The sequence below is a fragment of the Myotis daubentonii genome, chromosome 11 (genome assembly GCF_963259705.1).
Source record: "Myotis daubentonii chromosome 11, mMyoDau2.1, whole genome shotgun sequence".
Lineage (NCBI taxonomy): Eukaryota > Metazoa > Chordata > Mammalia > Chiroptera > Vespertilionidae > Myotis > Myotis daubentonii.
The window spans coordinates 33,340,405-33,358,148 of record NC_081850.1 but is presented as its reverse complement, the minus strand read 5'-3'; the positions used below and the strand labels follow the sequence as shown (position 1 = coordinate 33,358,148).

Below are 17,744 nucleotides of genomic sequence, written 5' to 3'. Positions count from 1 at the left end.
TTTAGCCAGATTAGGTAAAACTCCCACTTCCCAGATCAATAATAGGAATCAGTGTAATTTGGCATTCTGAGTGGGGCATCTAAACAAGACTGCTAAACAGAATTAACAGGGGTACTGACCAAGATAAAGTGATCAGTCCAAAAGCAAGCCCTATTAGGAATAAAATGCCCCAGTCCTAAGAATTGCTTTTCTAACAGAAGCCAGCTGGGCATAGATCACTTACTGGAAAACCTGCTGCCGTTTTCATGAGCACCTCCCTACCTATGCCAGGGATCGAAGGTGTCAGCTTGGGCTCAGGAAAAAGAAATTCCCGTGTGTTTTCTTCATAGTAGGCCAACTCTTCCCACACTAGGAAGGAAGAAGAAAAGTCAGAAGTAGATTTATGTTCTGAAAAATGATGTATCTACATCCCAATTTTAACAAAATAAAAGCTTAGATAGGTGATAGCAGAGAAGGCACACAGATAAAAATAGACATTTTGAATGCAGTACCTGTTATTCAAGACTCAGATGACTTCTACTACTTTTTATCTCATGGACAAGTTTCAAAACCCTCCCCACATCCTGACAGAGATAAAACACTATCTAAAGGGTTGTTCTACAAAACAGAACAAAAGGAAAATTTCTTTCCATCCATCCATCCATCCATCCATCCATCCATCCATTCTTTCCTTCAACAAATGTTTTCTAATGACATACCATGGGCCAGGCCTAAGGGTAGAATAGGAATAAGGCAGACAATGCCCTGTTCATGCAAAAGATACAGTGCAGACTGGAGTTCGATGTGTTCATAGGGATGCTAATGTCCCAGTGGCTCAGAGCAGAGCTGAGCTGGTGCCAACACCAGGGGAGTTAACAGCCCCTGCAATGCTCAAGACACTCCTGCACAACCTTCTAACATCCTGCCAGACATTCTTCCAAGTGAGAAGCTATTTTATGACTATCAGAGCCTGGAACCTAACTGTAACATATAAACACAAAGCACTTTTTTGCACAATTTTAAAATACACTGGATTTTCAGGAATGCGGTTACTGTGTACATTAAGGAAAAACTGTACTTTGCTGTTGGGATCTTTACTGAGATCCTTTTGGCATTTTGAAAATCACGTCACATCTAAATACTTCACTATGCTCAGCATTCACATGTTGATATGCATGTCATTTTATTTTAAATCACTTTCTTTTCATTTCTCCTTTATATTACATTTCAAATACTGTGATTTGTATAAGTTGGTTCTATTAACTATTAATATTTACTAGTATTTCAATATGGTAAGAGGATGCTACAAAATACTCACTACCAAAAGAAGATCTTAGGTCTAGTAGGATTGAGAATGGCTGAACTAAAGGATGGAGCAGCTGCCAGCTGAGCCCGCCTTGTCTGCACAGCAGGTGCTACACAAGTGGTTTGGACTGAGAGTGGGCCCTGTACAGAGTGCTGCCAAAATAGTCAATGAGGTAACATTACCGTTTGGTGGCTGCCATTTTATTTGTGACAAGAATTCTTGGTATATCAACTGTAGAAAATAACTCACCTTCTATCAAATAATATAATGAATTCATTTCTTCCTATTCATTCCACTTACTGGGTTCTAGTAAGGATACATGTGAAAAAGAAAGCATTCTAGATTTTTCATCATAATTTCTTTCTACTCTTCCCCTCTCAGACATGCTCCAGCCACAATAAGCTAACAAGGTATCTTTCCCTCCTCTTCTATGCACTTGCTCAGCTTGGGCTGTTCCTTCTAAAATGTCTTTTCTTCCTTCCTGTCTTGTTGAGATCTTATTCATCATTCAAGTCTCACCATAAATGTCTTATAGTGTATGCAAACAGGTCCAAAATAGCACACACACACACACACAAATAAGCTCTTCTCTATCTTACCATCAGAGGAATCAGTTGCTCAAGCCAAAAGTCTAGGGTTTATCCTTGATTCTACTCTTTCACTCCTTACATCAATCCATTAGCAAGTCCTGTTGACTCTGTCTCCAAAATAAATCTAAAACTGTCTCCTTCTCTCCATCTTTATAGCTACTGCTACCCTTGTCCAAGCCCCCACCCCCTCTCTTCTGGACTACTGTCATGGCCTCCTAGCTCAGTGATGGCGAACCTATGACACGCGTGTCAGAGGTGACACGCGAACTCATTTTTTTGGTTGATTTTTCTTTGTTAAATGGCATTTAAATATATAAAATAAATATCAAAAATATATGTCTTTGTTTTACTATGGTTGCAAATATCAAAAAATTTCTATATGTGACACGGCACCAGAGTTAAGTTAGGGTTTTTCAAAATGCTGACGCACCGAGCTCAAAAGGTTCGCCATCACTGTCCTAGCTGGTCACCCTGCTTCTATTCTTTCTGCACTCAAATCCATTCTCCACACACTGTGATGTTATAAATACATCAGATGGAGCCTTTCACCTGCTCTGCACATTTACTGGCCAGAGAGACTTCCTCCATTCAGTGATCTCAGAAGTGCAAACAAAAAATGGAAGTGATGTGACCATTTCCTCACCCATCACTAGCAACAAAATACAACTTTCTACTGAAGCCTACAGTACACTGGTTAGGAACTCAACTTCTAGATTCAGACAGAGCTGGGTTTGAATCTTTGCTTCACCAATTACTAGTGATGTGGCTTTGAACAAATTATGTAAACTCCTTAACTTCAGTTTCCTCTTCAGGAAAATGTAAAACTCATCACAGTACCTGCTTCTTAGGGCTATTGTGAGGACAAATAACAAACACATGTGAAGTGCAGCGCGTATGTGTTTACTGTTGTGCCCAGATTTCAAAGTTCCCAAGACCCCCAGGGAGCCAGTCAGTCCGATGCAAAAGCAAAGAGTCCTTTATTATGCAAGCCGGCCTGCGCTCCCCGTTCACCAGACCCACCGACACAGCGGAAAGTCCAGTGGCAGAGAGAGCGAGGCCTGATGGGACAGGGGGTTTTAAAGGGGGGTGGAGTGAGGGCAGGAGAGGGCACTGTGGGCCCCGCCGATTGGCCAGGCGCGAGTTGGTACAGGATGTGGTCATAGTGATGGCGTGCACTTCCCTTGATCACCATTGGTTAATCCAGAGAAATCCTGGGTGTGGCTAGCAGCGGCTTCTTCCCGTGAGGAAGCACATGGCCCCATCCCAAAATGGAGGACCCAAGGCAAGATGGAGGGCGCAGTCCTTGTCCGGCTCCTGCTGCCGCAGCTCGAACTCGCCACAAGGCAGGATGCCCCCCCCCCTCCCCCCGCACAGCACCCGCAGCTGGCCTGCAGGCAGACCGGGACTCCAGCGCATCTGGGCGGCACAGACCCAGCAAACGGGGTGCGGCCGGTGGAGCGGCCCAGCTCTGGAGGAGCGGCATCCGCTCGGAGCAGGCCCGGCCCATGGGGCCGGCGCACTGCAGCATGGCGGCCTCCCTGAGCCAGGGCACGCGCCCCACTCCGCTGCCGCCGCTGCTGCACCGGGCCCGGTGGGGGGGGGGGGGGGCAGCCTGTGCCGGGCTCCCGCTGTGGGCCGGGGAGCCAATGCCCCCCACATGGGGCCCGGAGGTCGGCCCACGCAGGCCCCGGTCCCCCCGACCGGCCCCGAGGGCCGCACGGACCCTCGGCCCCAGCGCGGGCAAGCGGGGAGCCGACCATGGGGGAAGGGAGGGAAGAGCGAGGCGGTGAGGCCTTCCGCTCCCATGACCTCCCCCGTGGTCGGTCGCCGCCAGGCCCCCACCCCTCGGCCCGCCGCCAGCCACCATGCAGCCGGTCCGGAGACTCGGAGGCCAGGCCCTACGGCGGGCGCGGAGGGATCTCAGAGCCGGGCGGTCAGACGCCTCCCCCCCCCCCCCCCCCCCCCCCCGCACCGCCCGGAGAGGCGGTGCGCCTTTCATTTACCTGCTATTATCAGTGTAAAAATGTCAGCACACCACAGGGTTATTATAGCAAGAGCCTCGGTTGTAAATAATAAGCATATACACAGGCTAAGCAATTCTCATAGGCCAAGCGAAATGTCTGAAAAAAACTCCATCATGTTCTTAATAGGCTAATGGCACAGACAGGGACATCATCAATACCACCAGTGAACAAGTTCTCCCCCAAAAAGAAAACAAATGAGGCTTCAAGAAAAATAATTTTAATAAAAATACTGGTTCCAGAAATATCTAGCATTTATAAAGCATATCAGAATTGACAGCTTGCTTCCCAATACGGGGTCTCATTTGATTCCTTTTTTGCAAATAAGGAAACTGAGGCTCTGAGAGTTTAAGACACTTGTCATGATGCCACCTGGCAAAGTAGAAATTCAAAACCAGATCATCTGCCTTAGCCAGCTTTGCACAGTGGTTACAGTGTCGGCCCACGGACTGAAGGGTCACGGTTCGATTCCAGTCAGGGCACATACCTTAGTTGCAGGCTCAATCCCCAGCCCCAGTTGGGGCGTGTGTGGGAGGCAACCAATTGAAGTGTCTCTCTCACATCGATGTCTCTCTCTCTCTCTGTGTCTCTTCCTTTCCCTTCCACTCTCCCTAAAAATCAGTGGGAAAAATACCCATGGGGGAGGATTAACAACAACAAAAAAATACCACACACACACACACACACACACACACACACACACACACACACACGTCATCTGAGGCAAAAGCTATTTCCTGCTGATGCCTAGTAAGCATCATGACAAAGTATAAAATCAAACTCTGAATCAGGGAACAGGTGCCCACTAAAATAGCATTTTACAGCTGGGCTGAATATATATGACACATTCCAAAGTAGAGGTTTTGAGTCAATAAAAGCACCAAGCTCACTGTCAACCAGGATTATGCTGCCCCCCTGTGTTCATTCACTTTTCCCCATCTTTGTAAACTGAAGAACCAGGGAGGAGTCTATTGCTCCTAAGCCAAATCATTGGACCTCTCCTTTCCTTAGCAGCAAAGCTGTATACACATCTGAGGTACCTGTATCATTAGTTTAATTATCATAATCTGTCTTCTGACTATAATAAGTCTGTTTGAAAACAACATGAAAAAGTATAAAACAGTAAAGTAATATATACAGCAAAATGAAAAGGTAACTATTCAGCCAATGAAGAACTGGTCCCTGTAAAACCAAATGTGGTCCATGTGACCACGTGGTGCAGTCCACGCGAGACTTCAAGCAAATCATTTTTACATAATTATCTAGCATCAGGAACTAGCAGATCAAGAGGGTTTATCATTGCCACTCTGACTGGTGCCACCTGCGTGATACCAGGAAGTGGCACAGTATAGGGCAGATATACCCTCAATAAACATACGTTGGACAAAGTAATGGATCAGTCTGTAATACATCTGAAACTGGGTAAAATTGTTATTTTGAGCAATTCAAATTTAATTGCACTCTGCAATTGAGAGAATGTAGACAAAAGGAAAACAAGTATATAATAAAGCCTCCATTTTGTATCTGATTAGCTTTTGAGTTATAACAGTATGCATATACCCAGCTTCAATATTCTCCAATCATCATAGTTTTAAACAATTCTTGCAACCTTCTCACAGATGGATTTCTGGTCATATGAAAAACATATGGCAGTCTAAAATATATTAAATTTTATAAAGCAAGTTGCAGAATATATATATTCAACCAAAATGTAATACTAAATATACATATCATAAATACTGGATACATTTAGTATATGTGTGTGTATATATATATATACATATATATGCACATATGTGTATACATGTATTATTTTAGGGTTGTTTGAATATACTAAATGCATTATATATGCTAAATATATCTTGAAGGCCTAAAAAGATACACAACAAATTGTTAATAGTAATTATTTTCAGGGGTTGTTGATGACTGTGGCTTTTTGCTTTTTATTTTACAAAACTAGAGGCCGGGTGCACAAAATTCTTGCATTGGGGGGCCAGGGGGTCCCTCAGCCCCGCTTGTGCCCTCTTGCAATCCAGGAACCCTCGGGGGATGTCCTACTGACAGCTTAGGCCCACTCCCTCCGGGGAGAGGGCCTAAGCCAGCAGTTGGCAGCTGCGCTCACCAGTGGTGAGCACGGCTTCTGGCTGAGCAGCACTCCCCCTGTGGGAGCTCACTGACCACCAGGGGACAGCTTCTGTGTCAAGCGTCTGCCCCCTGGTGGTTAGTGCATGTCATAGCAACCACTCCTTCAGCCATTCAGTCTATTTGCATATTAGCCTTTTATTATATAGGAGGATTCGTGTTAATTAAACGTTTTATAGTGAGAATATTAAGTACTGGGTAATTTTTCAATTCATGTAAAATTGAATAAGACGAAAATGGGCCTGCTTCTATTTTACTAGCACACTAAAATATAACTTGTCAGTTAGCAGATTTATGTCTCAACATAAAATTAGGTCAAATAAGAAAAAAGTCTTATGGGGGGAAAGAAAACACACCTCAATGCCCTGATTTTGTCCTGTCACTTTTAGGCTGAAAAAGGTTCAGTGAGAATTTCTGAAAAGAAGGTAGGAGACATCTCTGATCTTCCCTCTGTTGTGCCTACCTAAGAAAGTAAATGACATTAACAAGAGTGTCTATCCCTAGATCCATGAAGAGTGGGGTTCTTGTCTGTTTTCAGAGCCTGCTTCTGCTAAGGAACCAAGAGGCAGAAGGAAGAACTACAGACTCCTGGATCCACTCCACTAGGGCTTTGACCTGCTCCAGGGACAGTGACAGTAGGCAGGCCTATGATCCTCATAAAAGCCTCCACAGCTACCTCTGCTTTAGCTAAGGCGTCTGCCAGTGAAGCTGTGGAAACTTGCTGGGGATTGGTTTATTCCCAGGTTACAAGACATGGTTCAATCTAGTAATTCTGTTCTTTGCAAATATACCAAGAGGAAAAATAATTTTTATAAAGATGTGAAAGGTAAAACTAAATGCTCAACAATACCAATTTAAGGACAATTATGACTACAGAAAAATATATAGCTGTTGAAAATGACAAACAAGTAAACTACAAGCAAGTAAACAATGCAGAATGAAATAACAAAACCCAAAATGTTATCTACATACTGTTTATAGACCTATAAAAGCACATAAGTAAATTAATGAAGCTTTTTATAGCTATTTAAAATAACAATGTAGAACTAGGTTTTCTCATCATTTGGGGATGCTTTTTATGACAAGGTAAAACTATGAAGATTCTTTCATTTGGGGGAAGGGAAAAGGCAAAAATGTATAACAGCAAAGATCAGAAGAGAATTAGAAATGTTTAGGTATATTCTCTCTCTCTCTCTCTCTCTCTCTCTCTCTCTGTCTCTCTCTCTCTCTCTCTCTCTCTCACACACACACACACACACACACACACACACACACACACACACGACTCTAAAATCACCAGTAATTAGCCACACTGAGAGACTATGTATGAGAACTGATGCCACTAGATGGCAGTTCCTACTCTCTCACTAGCTTGGTTCACCAGGCATTCAAGACATACCACAAAGCAAAGGAATCATAGAACGTTTCCCCCTAAAGCCCCATGATTCTAGTACAGAGGTCACAAACGTTTTCTGTAAAGGTCTATACAATAAAGATTTTATTTTATTTTATTTTATTTTTGTGGGGTTTTTTTTGGGGGGGGGCAGAACAATAAAAATTTTAGGCTTTAAGTATGGTCATAACTATTCAACTCTCACTGTAGTGTGAAAGCAGCCATTGAACGACACTTAAACAAATGGACATGGATGTGTTCCCCTAAAACTTTATGAACAATGAAATTTGAATTTTAAAATTTTCACATCACTAGATATTTGTATTTTTTAATTTCTTTCCAACCATTTAAAAATGTAACAACTGAAGATACTTTGGCAGTTCCTTAAAAAGTTAAGCATGAAGCTACCCAATAATTCCACTCCTAGGTGTATACCCAAGTGACCTGAAAACATGTACTCACCCAACAACTTGTTAATGAATGCTGATAGCAGTGTTATTCATAATATTCAAAATGTAGGAACAACCCAGTGCCCATCAACTAATGAATGGGTAAGCAAACTTATCCATATAAAAGAATAGAATTGTATATGTGATATCTACACTAATAAAAGACAAAGATGATAATTGACCATACCTTCGCTATGCCCACCAGCCAATCAGAAGATTATCCAATTTATCCAACAAAGATGGCGGTTAATTTGCATACACAGACGCCCAGCGAAGACTGAAGACAGTGCAGAAGGGAGCCAAGCAGCAGAGAAGGGAATGTATCGGAGGTAGCAGAGACGGGAGCAGAGCTGAGGCAGCGGACACGGGAGGGAGTGAAGTGGCGGAGAAGGGAGGGAGCAAGGCGGTGGACATGGGAGGGAGGTGAAGCAGAGGACACGGGAGGGAGCTGAGGCAGCGGGGAAGGGAGGGAGTGAGGTGGCAGAGACGGGAGGGAGCGAAGCAGCGGACATGGGAGGAAGCGAGGCAGTGGAAAAGGAAGGGAGCGAGGCAGCGGAGAAGGGAGCAAAGCCTGCCTCGGTGGGCTTCTCTCCCTTCTCAGCTTCGCCCCAGTCTCAGGAAGCCCTATTCTTGCAGGAATAGGTCTGAGGAAGCCCTATTCTTGCAGGAATCTTCCTGCAATGGGCCTCTAGTATCCATAAAAAAGAATATTATTCTACCATAAAAAAGGAATGAATTACTGATATATGTTATAGCATGGATAAACTTTGAAGCATGCTAACTGAAAGAAGCCAGACATAAAAGACCATATGTTGTCTGATTCCATTTACCACAAGAAATATCCAGAACAGGCAAAGTGACAGAGACAGAGCGTAGATTAATGGTGGCCAGGAGCTATGGGAAGGAAGGAATAATGAGTGACTGCTAATGAGTATGGGGTCTGTTTCCAGGTTATAAAAATTTCTGGAATTAGGCAGTGATCACTAGCTTGCACTACCCTGTAAGCAAACTAAAACAACTGAGTTGTATTTAAAATGGTAAATTTTATAGTATATGAATAAAATCTCAATTTTAAAAGTGTAGAGATTTAGCTCATGAGCCATACGAAACAGTGCTGCTGGATTTGCCAACCCTGTTGTAGCAACTAGTAGAGAAGATGGCTTTGGGCTTTACATACATACACACTCACACACTCCACAATTAAAACATAGTCAAAGGCAAAAACTTGAAAGAAGCTGAGCCAGGATGGAAAAAAGTGTCCTGTATAATAAAGATGTAATACACAAATGGTCGTTATGTAACGACCGACCACATAACTACCCAACCGGATCATGGATCAGCAGGAGGGTGGGGCAGCGACCTACAAGGGGGCGGCGGGGGAAGGTGGGGGGGCAGGGGGAGGAAGGGCGGGGGGAGGGGGGAGTTACAGGAGGGAGGGACAGCGGGCGGAGAGCTACAGGAGGGCAGCAGTGAGCTACTGGCACACGGATTCATGCGTAGGACTACTAGTTTTATAATAATTAAAGTTATAAAAATATGGAAAGTCATAAAACCACCAAACCCATAAAGTTACTCTTCTGAAAGAGGACAAAATGAAACTGACTGATGAGGGGGTGGGAGGTGAGAAATAGTGAGTATTACATAAGGGACAACTTTTAAATACCAGTCCTCATTTTGTCATGCCAAAATCCTTTTAAATGTAAAAAAGCTAATTTAGAAATGCATTTACTGGCACATTACCTGGAGGCACTAGCTGTATTAACTCAAACCTGGTTAAAATGCCTAAAAAAGAAAAAATTAGATTTTAATACTTTAGAAAATTGCCAGAATTTTTCATTAATTGCTAGGTTTAAAACTGCTATAACAATCCATTTAATTCCCATTTAATTTAAACAGCACCATGGTTAGGGGCAATTAACCAGTTTTGAATTCTCAACAGTGGAATTAAATGGGAATTAAATATATTATTTATTTTTTTAAATAAATAAAATAAAAAATAAACAAGTAGAATTGTGCCTTCTAGTATATCCTATCTATATCTAGAAAAGAATTTGTAATCAAATAAAAAACATGATTCAAATTTTACAGGCTCTCTTGAGTATTAACATAGATCAAACATGGAAGTATCACAACTTAGAAAATAGTAGAATTTTATATCTGTGAATTACAGACACACAATGTAATAGTCTCTCTCTTTTGTGGGGGGATTGGGGAGGGATGGAGAGTACCTACTTTCTAAAATGTCTGCTACAGCTCCAGGATCTATTGCATTTTCAAATAACTGCAGGAGAAAAAAAGGAGGAAAATAAATTTTCAAAGTTTCATTAATATATACTTACAGAAATTATAGATTACATTCTTCCAAATAATTAACACATATTAAATCCAGCCATATAATATTTTAGGATTCAGCAGAAATACCTTTAACAAGTATGTGGTTAAAAATTCAACAAATGACTATAGGATAAATGAATGAGAATTAGCAAAACAATACCAAGCGCCAGGAAAATCTATGTTAGCTGAATCTACTACATGCTCAAAATGTCATCAATTTGACCTAGCCCTACAGTTTTTTGCTAAAAGCATACCTGGCATCAACCTCAAAGAGTCTTAAATACCTAAAACACAATCTGCATACCACCGATATTCATAAAATGTTAACTGAATGAATGACTTACCCTGGCCAAGGAACTGGTTGTGCTAAAAAACAACAACACATAAATAAAAATTCTAACTATGTGAATCACAAAAGGAAAGCTAAGTGCTAGTAGCTACACTCCCACAAAATTCAAAAATAACTAGAGAGGGAAAACCTCATAAGTGTATCATGAAGCAGAAGAAAACTGTGAGACCTGTCTAGCCAATGCCAAGTCTGCATATTTCGTCCTTCAGATTAAAAGGGCCTAGGATAGGACTGAAATAAGAGGCATACTATGTCCCTCTCCCTGAATTCTAGTACACTATAAAAAAAAAAAGTTTTCAGCAGAGTTTAATTTCAGGTTTTACAGTTCTGATTGAAATAGTGTTTAAACCTAAGCATGGTTAAACTCTCCTCTTAATTCAAAACTAGGTCTATTTTAACTACAAAAATGAGGCTGTCCCCTGTAATTTTTGTGTTACTGACTTGGATTTACCAAGCAAATTTGGGTGATTTCCCCTCCTAACCTATTTCAGCCCTTCACTTCATCTATGTCCAAGGATATCCTCAAGTATGATCTTAGGGAGTAAATGACCAACATGAACATGACCAACAAGTACAAGGGCTCACGCAGTCTTCAGAAGGTTCAAGGAGAAAAGATTTTCTCTACTTGCTGAAAGTATTTACATTTAGAGAATAGAACAGACGCAAGTACTTGCAACAAAAGAATGGAACAGGTACAGCCAAAGCTGGAGCAAACTGAAAGAAAGCTGGAGTATGAACCCAAACAGCTCACACAAGAGGGCAATTTTCAAAATTTAAAGTAAAGCATTTTAAAAACAAAATAAAGCATTTATTTAATTAAAATTTATAAGATGAAAAATATTCCATGGTATGTCTGACTAGTAATCTCATAAGCACAGCTCTGCAATAGAGCAATAGTGGCCTCCAGAATGTGACCCTGAGGCTCACCCTCCTCTTCTACAAGTCAAGGAGGTTGGACTAAATGACCTTCAAAGTCATTTACAAATTTATCACTCTGTGCTTCTATGATGTTGTATTCTTGGGCTTCTTACCAAAAAAAGATTTTTAAAATCTTTTATAGAAGCAAACTTAAAATTGATAACATAAGGACATTCTTGGGGGGTGGGGTAGGGGTGGGAGAATAGACTGGATTTCTACCACCCACTTTTTACTACTACTAACATTTAAATGGTAGAAGTAGGCGTCTTTGGATTCTAACTATATGTTCCAAGGTAATATCCATTTGTTCCTCTCCTCTATCATCCAACCAGTTTTGTAGACTTTATTTAAATTAATACTGTAATGTATTAAAATATTACATACAGCTCTAGCCCTTTAGGCAATCAATCCTCATCTCCTCTCATATTCTCAGGTCAAAATAGGTCATTTTCTGGGCACCACCATCCAAACCTTTAAAAGTGATAGACTACCTGGAGCCTTCCCCTACTCATCCTCTTCCCCCAAAGAACCACCTCAGTGATATTGTTTGGGGCAAAATCATCATATTTATCAAGGTTCAAAGAATCAGATTGATTAATTTCCAAATTCCAAAACAAAAACTTCAAAGGACTGTGATTGTGTAGTAATAAAATTAATATTTCAAAGTGGGGAAAAGATTGGTAATGTTTTTGACTATCTATAATAATAAGAACATAATATGCTAATTAGACCGGACAGCCAACAACCTTCCAGACATCCTCCCAGAGGAAGCTGCCTAGGTGGAGGCCGAGGCAGAGGAGGTTAGGGGTGATCAGGCAGGCGAGCAGTTAGGAGCCAGCAATCCTGGATTGTGAGTGGGATGTCCGACTGCTGGTTAGGCTGCAGAGATTGGGCTTAAACATCCCCGAGGGGTCCCAGATTGGGAGAGGGTGCAGGCCGGGCTGAGGGACACCCCCCTGTACAAATTTCATGCACCGGGCCTCTAGTTTATATCACAATCATAAATAAACCAGGTATGGCCTAAGAAAACTCAAGTCTGAGGAGCCTTTTTGTTTTGTTATACGATTTCAGATACAGGATATAACTAATTTGGTTATAGTTTTTCATCATTTTTTTGAGTTAAAAAAAAGTTTGTTTCTAAGGTCCACTAGTTTATTGATTATCCCTGTCGTAAATGTAATGCAACCGCCTCTAACATCTCCAAGAACATTCAGAAACTGCTCTCTCTGCTCCAGTTAGAAAATGCCATGGGAGTTCCCAGAATAGAAAACGTCATTGACCAGGGTGTTTAGCACTAGGTTGACAGAACTTGGCTCTGACCTGGGCTGCAAAAGCAAGTCTTCCAACTAACGGTTCTGCCCTGTGCTCAGGGGCCTTCAAGCATGTTTTAAAAGGAAATTTACAAAATAACTTTATAAGAACTGTGTCCTTTGTGAGAACCACTACATGATCTTCAGACAGCAACATTTAAATGTCTATTTAGCAGTGAGAAAGTCAAGATCACCTTTTGAAATCTCATCCTCTGCTGAATCATAATAGGGAACACAGAGGGAAAGCAGTTTGTCTCCAGGTACTGATTCAGGAGGTAAACCCCAAGGTACACATCTTGCTTGTCAGGAAGGAACACTCCTGGGCAGGAAATCTTAAAAAGAAAAAAAATAGAGAACAGGGTTGGTTTGTTTTTAAACGGGACTCTATTTTCCCTAACCAACCACAGACAATGTCAAAGTTCCCCCCCACTACCGCACCCCCTGATAGGTACCCCCACAACACCCTCCCACTCCTCTTCTTCTGCAAATTGGAATTCCAGTTTCATCCCACGTCTCCGCCAGGTGTCACAATCGTCCTCTCGCGCCTTCCTCTCCCCGCCCCTCCGGGATAGCAGTGCGGAAGCGGAAGAGGCTGCAGGGCCGGGGAGCCTGTCCGGAGGCCGTCTGGGTCCTGGGGTCCGGGCCGCCCGCCGCGATGCCGAGCCCCCGGAGGAACGTGGAGGTTCGCGCCCTGGGCGTCTCTGCCTCGAGCAGCAGCAGCAGCAGCCCCAGCAGCCCGGCCCACGGCGGCGGCGGCGGCGGCGGCGGCAGCGGCAGGTTCGAGTTCCAGTCCCTGCTCGGCAGCCGCGCGGCGGGCGCGGACCCCACCTGCGCCCGGCTCCGCGTGTCCGAGAGCCCGGTGCACCGGCGCGGCTCCTTCCCGCTGGCGGGGGCCGTCCCCTCGCAGGCGCCTCCGCCCCCGCTGCCCGAGGAGGACCGCATCGACCTGAACCCGTCCTTCCTGGGCATCGCCCTGCGCTCCCTGCTGGCCATCGACCTGTGGCTGTCCAAGAAGCTGGGGGTGTGCGCGGGAGAGAGCTCGTCCTGGGGCAGCGTGCGGCCCCTTATGAAGCTGCTGGAGATCTCGGGACACGGCATCCCCTGGCTGCTGGGCACCCTCTACTGCCTGTCCAGGAGCGACAGCTGGGCCGGGCGCGAGGTGCTGATGAACCTGCTCTTTGCTCTGCTTTTGGACCTGCTGCTGGTGGCCCTGCTCAAGGGGCTGGTCCGCAGGCGTCGCCCAGCCCACAACCAGATGGACATGTTTGTCACCCTCTCGGTGGACAAGTACTCCTTTCCCTCGGGACATGCCACCAGGGCCGCCCTGGTGTCGCGGTTCATCTTGAACCACCTGGTGTTGGCCATTCCACTGAGGGTGCTGGTGGTATTGTGGGCCTTCATCTTGGGCCTCTCCAGGGTCATGCTGGGGCGACACAATGTCACCGACGTGGCTTTTGGCTTTTTTCTGGGCTACATGCAGTACAGCATCGTGGACTACTGCTGGCTGTCACCGCACAATGCTCCAGTCCTCTTTGTACTGTGGAACCAACAATGACACCGTCTTATTCATTATGGCACCAGGAGATCTAGATGGTTCCACATGCGATCATGCTGACATAAACCAGCAGCCATACCGCTTGTCCCTCTTAGGACATTTCAGGCTTCCTTTGGAATTTTAGGTGTCCCTCTTGATGGGTTGCTAGGCTGAAGCCACATGCTGGCCATTACTGATCAGGGCCATATTACAGAAAGAAAGAAAAATCCCACTGTTATACATTCAACAACTGTTTGTATCTCCAGGACAACTGCAAAGAAATCGAGCTGGGGTGATTGTAATGTTGCTGTTTTTTCAAAATTGACATCAGAAAAATTGTATTTTGTAGTGATCCTATACGTCAATATATCACTTGTGAACTGAACTTTGGGGGGGAAAAAGGATCTTCATTCTGTAAATATACAGGCAGATAAGCTGCATACTAATCATAGTTCTTAGTTATTTAAGAGTCTAAGACATAGCTTTTTCTAGTTTATTCTCTGAAGATCTGTTATCACAGCTGGGGAGATTTCCTCTTAATCTTGATTTTCTTGGTAAGCATTTTTAGTTCATTGTCTCTTCCATCTTTGTGGACTTGGTAGTGAGAAGAGAGATTATAGTACATAACTTTCTTTTACCTCTTCAAAAGGTCTTTAAATTTATATTTAGTTCCCACTATTCTCTAATATTATCTTTTAGCATTCAGAGAACAAGCCAAGAACTTACTTGAAGAAGATACACTGAAAGACGGACTTATCTATAGTCTCTAGAAAAAAAGGGAGGATAGAACAATGGCCTTACGCAGAAACGATAAGCTACTGAGGAGGTCAGAGAAACTGAGAGTTTGGGGGTAGCTAACCACATACTACTAGTATGCCAATGGACCAGTATGGTAGGATATGGGGCTCTGCTACCTGTCATCTGTACTGAATTAAAAAAAAAAAAAATGCTCCTCCACTGAGTTAATAAAATGGGAAAATAATGTGACACTTTGCAATACAAAAGTGTGAGCTTTTTCATCTATACCACAAGGATGACCTTGTGTATTAATACTTTTTCATATGGAATTCTGTTTCCCTGTACACAGCACACTTTAAGTAACAGTATTTCATTTGAAATTAATCAGGGGAGTCTGCTGCTATACAAGGTACAACTAACTCCTAAATTTACATTTACATTGACCTTTACATTTAAAGCAGTTTACTCATGGTGCCTCCCCCAAATCACAAGAACAAAGACCACCAAATGTAGAGTGGACGCTGCTCATTATTCTTTGACCATGAAAAACTGAAAGGGTAAGCTTTAAATGCCTCTCTACCTAAAAATTAAGAACCTTTAAGTTAAAAACCTTTGACAAGTTATCTTGACATTTATAAATAGAATGGATTATAACCTTTGATCTGTCATAAACTAGGAGAGGTGCACATAGGAATCTGGAGAATGGCTGTGACAAGTAGCCTATGATTGGGTGGAAACAAATTTTCCGAATGTGGGAGGCACACTGAGAGAGGAATAGCTACTCTTCAAGATAAAAGAGTAGCTTTTTCAAATAAAATCATTTTCATTCCTACAACATCCTGAACACAGACTACCTCTTCACTTGCAGAGTCAAACTGAAGCAGAAAGTAGTTTGCTTTATCATTTAATCTTAGAGAGAGCCTTTATTTTAATGGTAACAATATTCAGGCCAGATATTTGGAAGCATGACATTTCTTATAGTGTTCACAAACCTGAATATTAGAGGCTCAAAATTAGGCTTACCTTCTGGTTACTGGCTATATATAGTTCTGGAATTCCCTATCTTAGTTGCTGGGGCCTAGTTTGCTGGCTTTAAAGCACAGATCAATTCACCCTGTTTTTGGAGGATCCTAAGTACTGTAGAGTAGAAAACTGATTTCACTGTTAATTGTCTACTGAGGAATGCATTTTAAAAATGAAAATAAAATTAACCAATAATATTGAATGAAATGAGTGTTTCATTTTTGCCTTGATGAAGAGGAAGACTGATTTACCACTCACCTTCTCAAGAATTCCTTCACCTTACTACTACACATTTTGAGAGCTTGCAATTGATATTGCACGGCTGATATAGCCTGGTTCTGTTTGCTGTCACAGTGGAACATCCAGGAAATTCTGCTCTTTATCTTGTAGTTGTGTGTATAATGAAACTGCATTTGTCAATTGTATAGAGACTGACCATATTTTCCATAGCCATAACCTGTGTGGCATGTTTGCTTGTAATCATGGCCAGGAGAGAAGCCCCTACAGTTAGGAGGCAAAGCTGCAGGACAGACAGCCTGTCACTACAGATGGAAGGACTGGAAAATGGGAACTGAAATAAGAGGAATGACTGGCCCAAGTAGGAACAGTGGAGTCACTGTGCCACAGTATCTCACTTAAGCAAGATTCAGTGGATAATTATGACAGTTGATTGATTTCCCCTTTGGAATTAGCAAACCAGAGCTAACAGGGAAAATAGCTTTGAAATATTTTATTGGTTCCTAGAAGTGAAAAATTATCAGGAAGTAATGAGGCTTTATGAAATAAAATTCTAACCTGGTTATTTAAAAGAGGGTTTTAAACCTTTCCCAAATCTTTATCCTGCAAAAGAAAAGAAAATCCTCCTTGGACTTAATACAGGGTTATTTTTAAAGAACAGAAAATTTCAGGATAAAGCTAGAAACAAGTTGGCTTTAAGCGGGAGGAAAGTGGGAAGAGGTTGAGCTGAAGTAAAGGTTAGGAGGTCTGGGAAGACCAGTGTAGAAAATCGTAGGGACAGAGTACTGTTTGTTCCAAAAGATAATGATGTCTGTGTGGTGAATGAGAAGGTGTGGTGAGAATGACCAGGGACCCTTTCAGAACCTGGGGAAAGAGTATGACTTGGGCGCAAGGAGAGGGAGGTTCGTTGATCTTTCTTACCGCCCGGATCTGCAACTCCACCACCACTTCCAGAGGCATCGTTCCCTGCGTGGGCGAAAGGACCGGGATGAAAAGATCCTTTCGCGTTGAGCCTAGGACAGATCTTTCTTAGTTTAGTTCAATCCCTGGAGCGAATGTCCCCAGCTCCCACCCCCTCCTACCCCATCTGTGCCCCAGTGCCCAGGTCCCCTCCCACCCGGACGGGTCTCACACAGCCGGAGCTGGAGCTAAGGCTTCAGAAGGCGGAAGCGTCGCGTTGCCATGGAAACTCAAACGCGCAACCTTCCACCTTAGAACGCCAGCGAAGTCTAAGGCGCAGGCGTACACGTCTTCAATGCTCCGCTAGGGAAGCGCGGTCCCACGGTCCGCTTGCCAGACTGTGCGCTGAAGGGGGAGAACGACCAGGTACTGAGATGGTAGCCGGATGGCGAGATGCTAAGAGCCCTGGTTCCCATTACACCAAATGTTGACAGTGTCCGTGTAAAAATGGATGTGGCCCT

At 43.3% G+C, this 17,744-nt stretch overlaps 2 protein-coding genes across 2 annotated transcripts in view; one reads left to right on the top strand and one right to left on the bottom strand.

Annotated features, from left to right (window-relative positions):
- Window positions 1-17,380, bottom strand: part of SPATA6L (spermatogenesis associated 6 like) — a 31,767-nt gene extending 14,387 nt beyond the window's left edge. Inside the window, exons 1-5 of the mRNA XM_059656788.1 lie at window positions 17,245-17,380; window positions 12,986-13,123; window positions 10,113-10,161; window positions 9,621-9,662; window positions 224-348 (exon numbers count right to left, since the gene is read on the bottom strand). Coding sequence (XP_059512771.1) covers window positions 224-348; window positions 9,621-9,662; window positions 10,113-10,161; window positions 12,986-13,123; window positions 17,245-17,283 — 393 coding nt within the window. The 5' untranslated portion in view covers window positions 17,284-17,380. The remainder of the gene's footprint in view (window positions 1-223; window positions 349-9,620; window positions 9,663-10,112; window positions 10,162-12,985; window positions 13,124-17,244) is intronic.
- PLPP6 (phospholipid phosphatase 6) lies at window positions 13,341-14,715 on the top strand. Its single transcript, XM_059656787.1, has one exon. It carries the CDS (start codon window positions 13,447-13,449, stop codon window positions 14,344-14,346), a length of 900 nt encoding a protein of 299 aa, XP_059512770.1. The 5' UTR covers window positions 13,341-13,446; the 3' UTR covers window positions 14,347-14,715.
- Window positions 17,381-17,744: the final 364 nt, after the last annotated feature.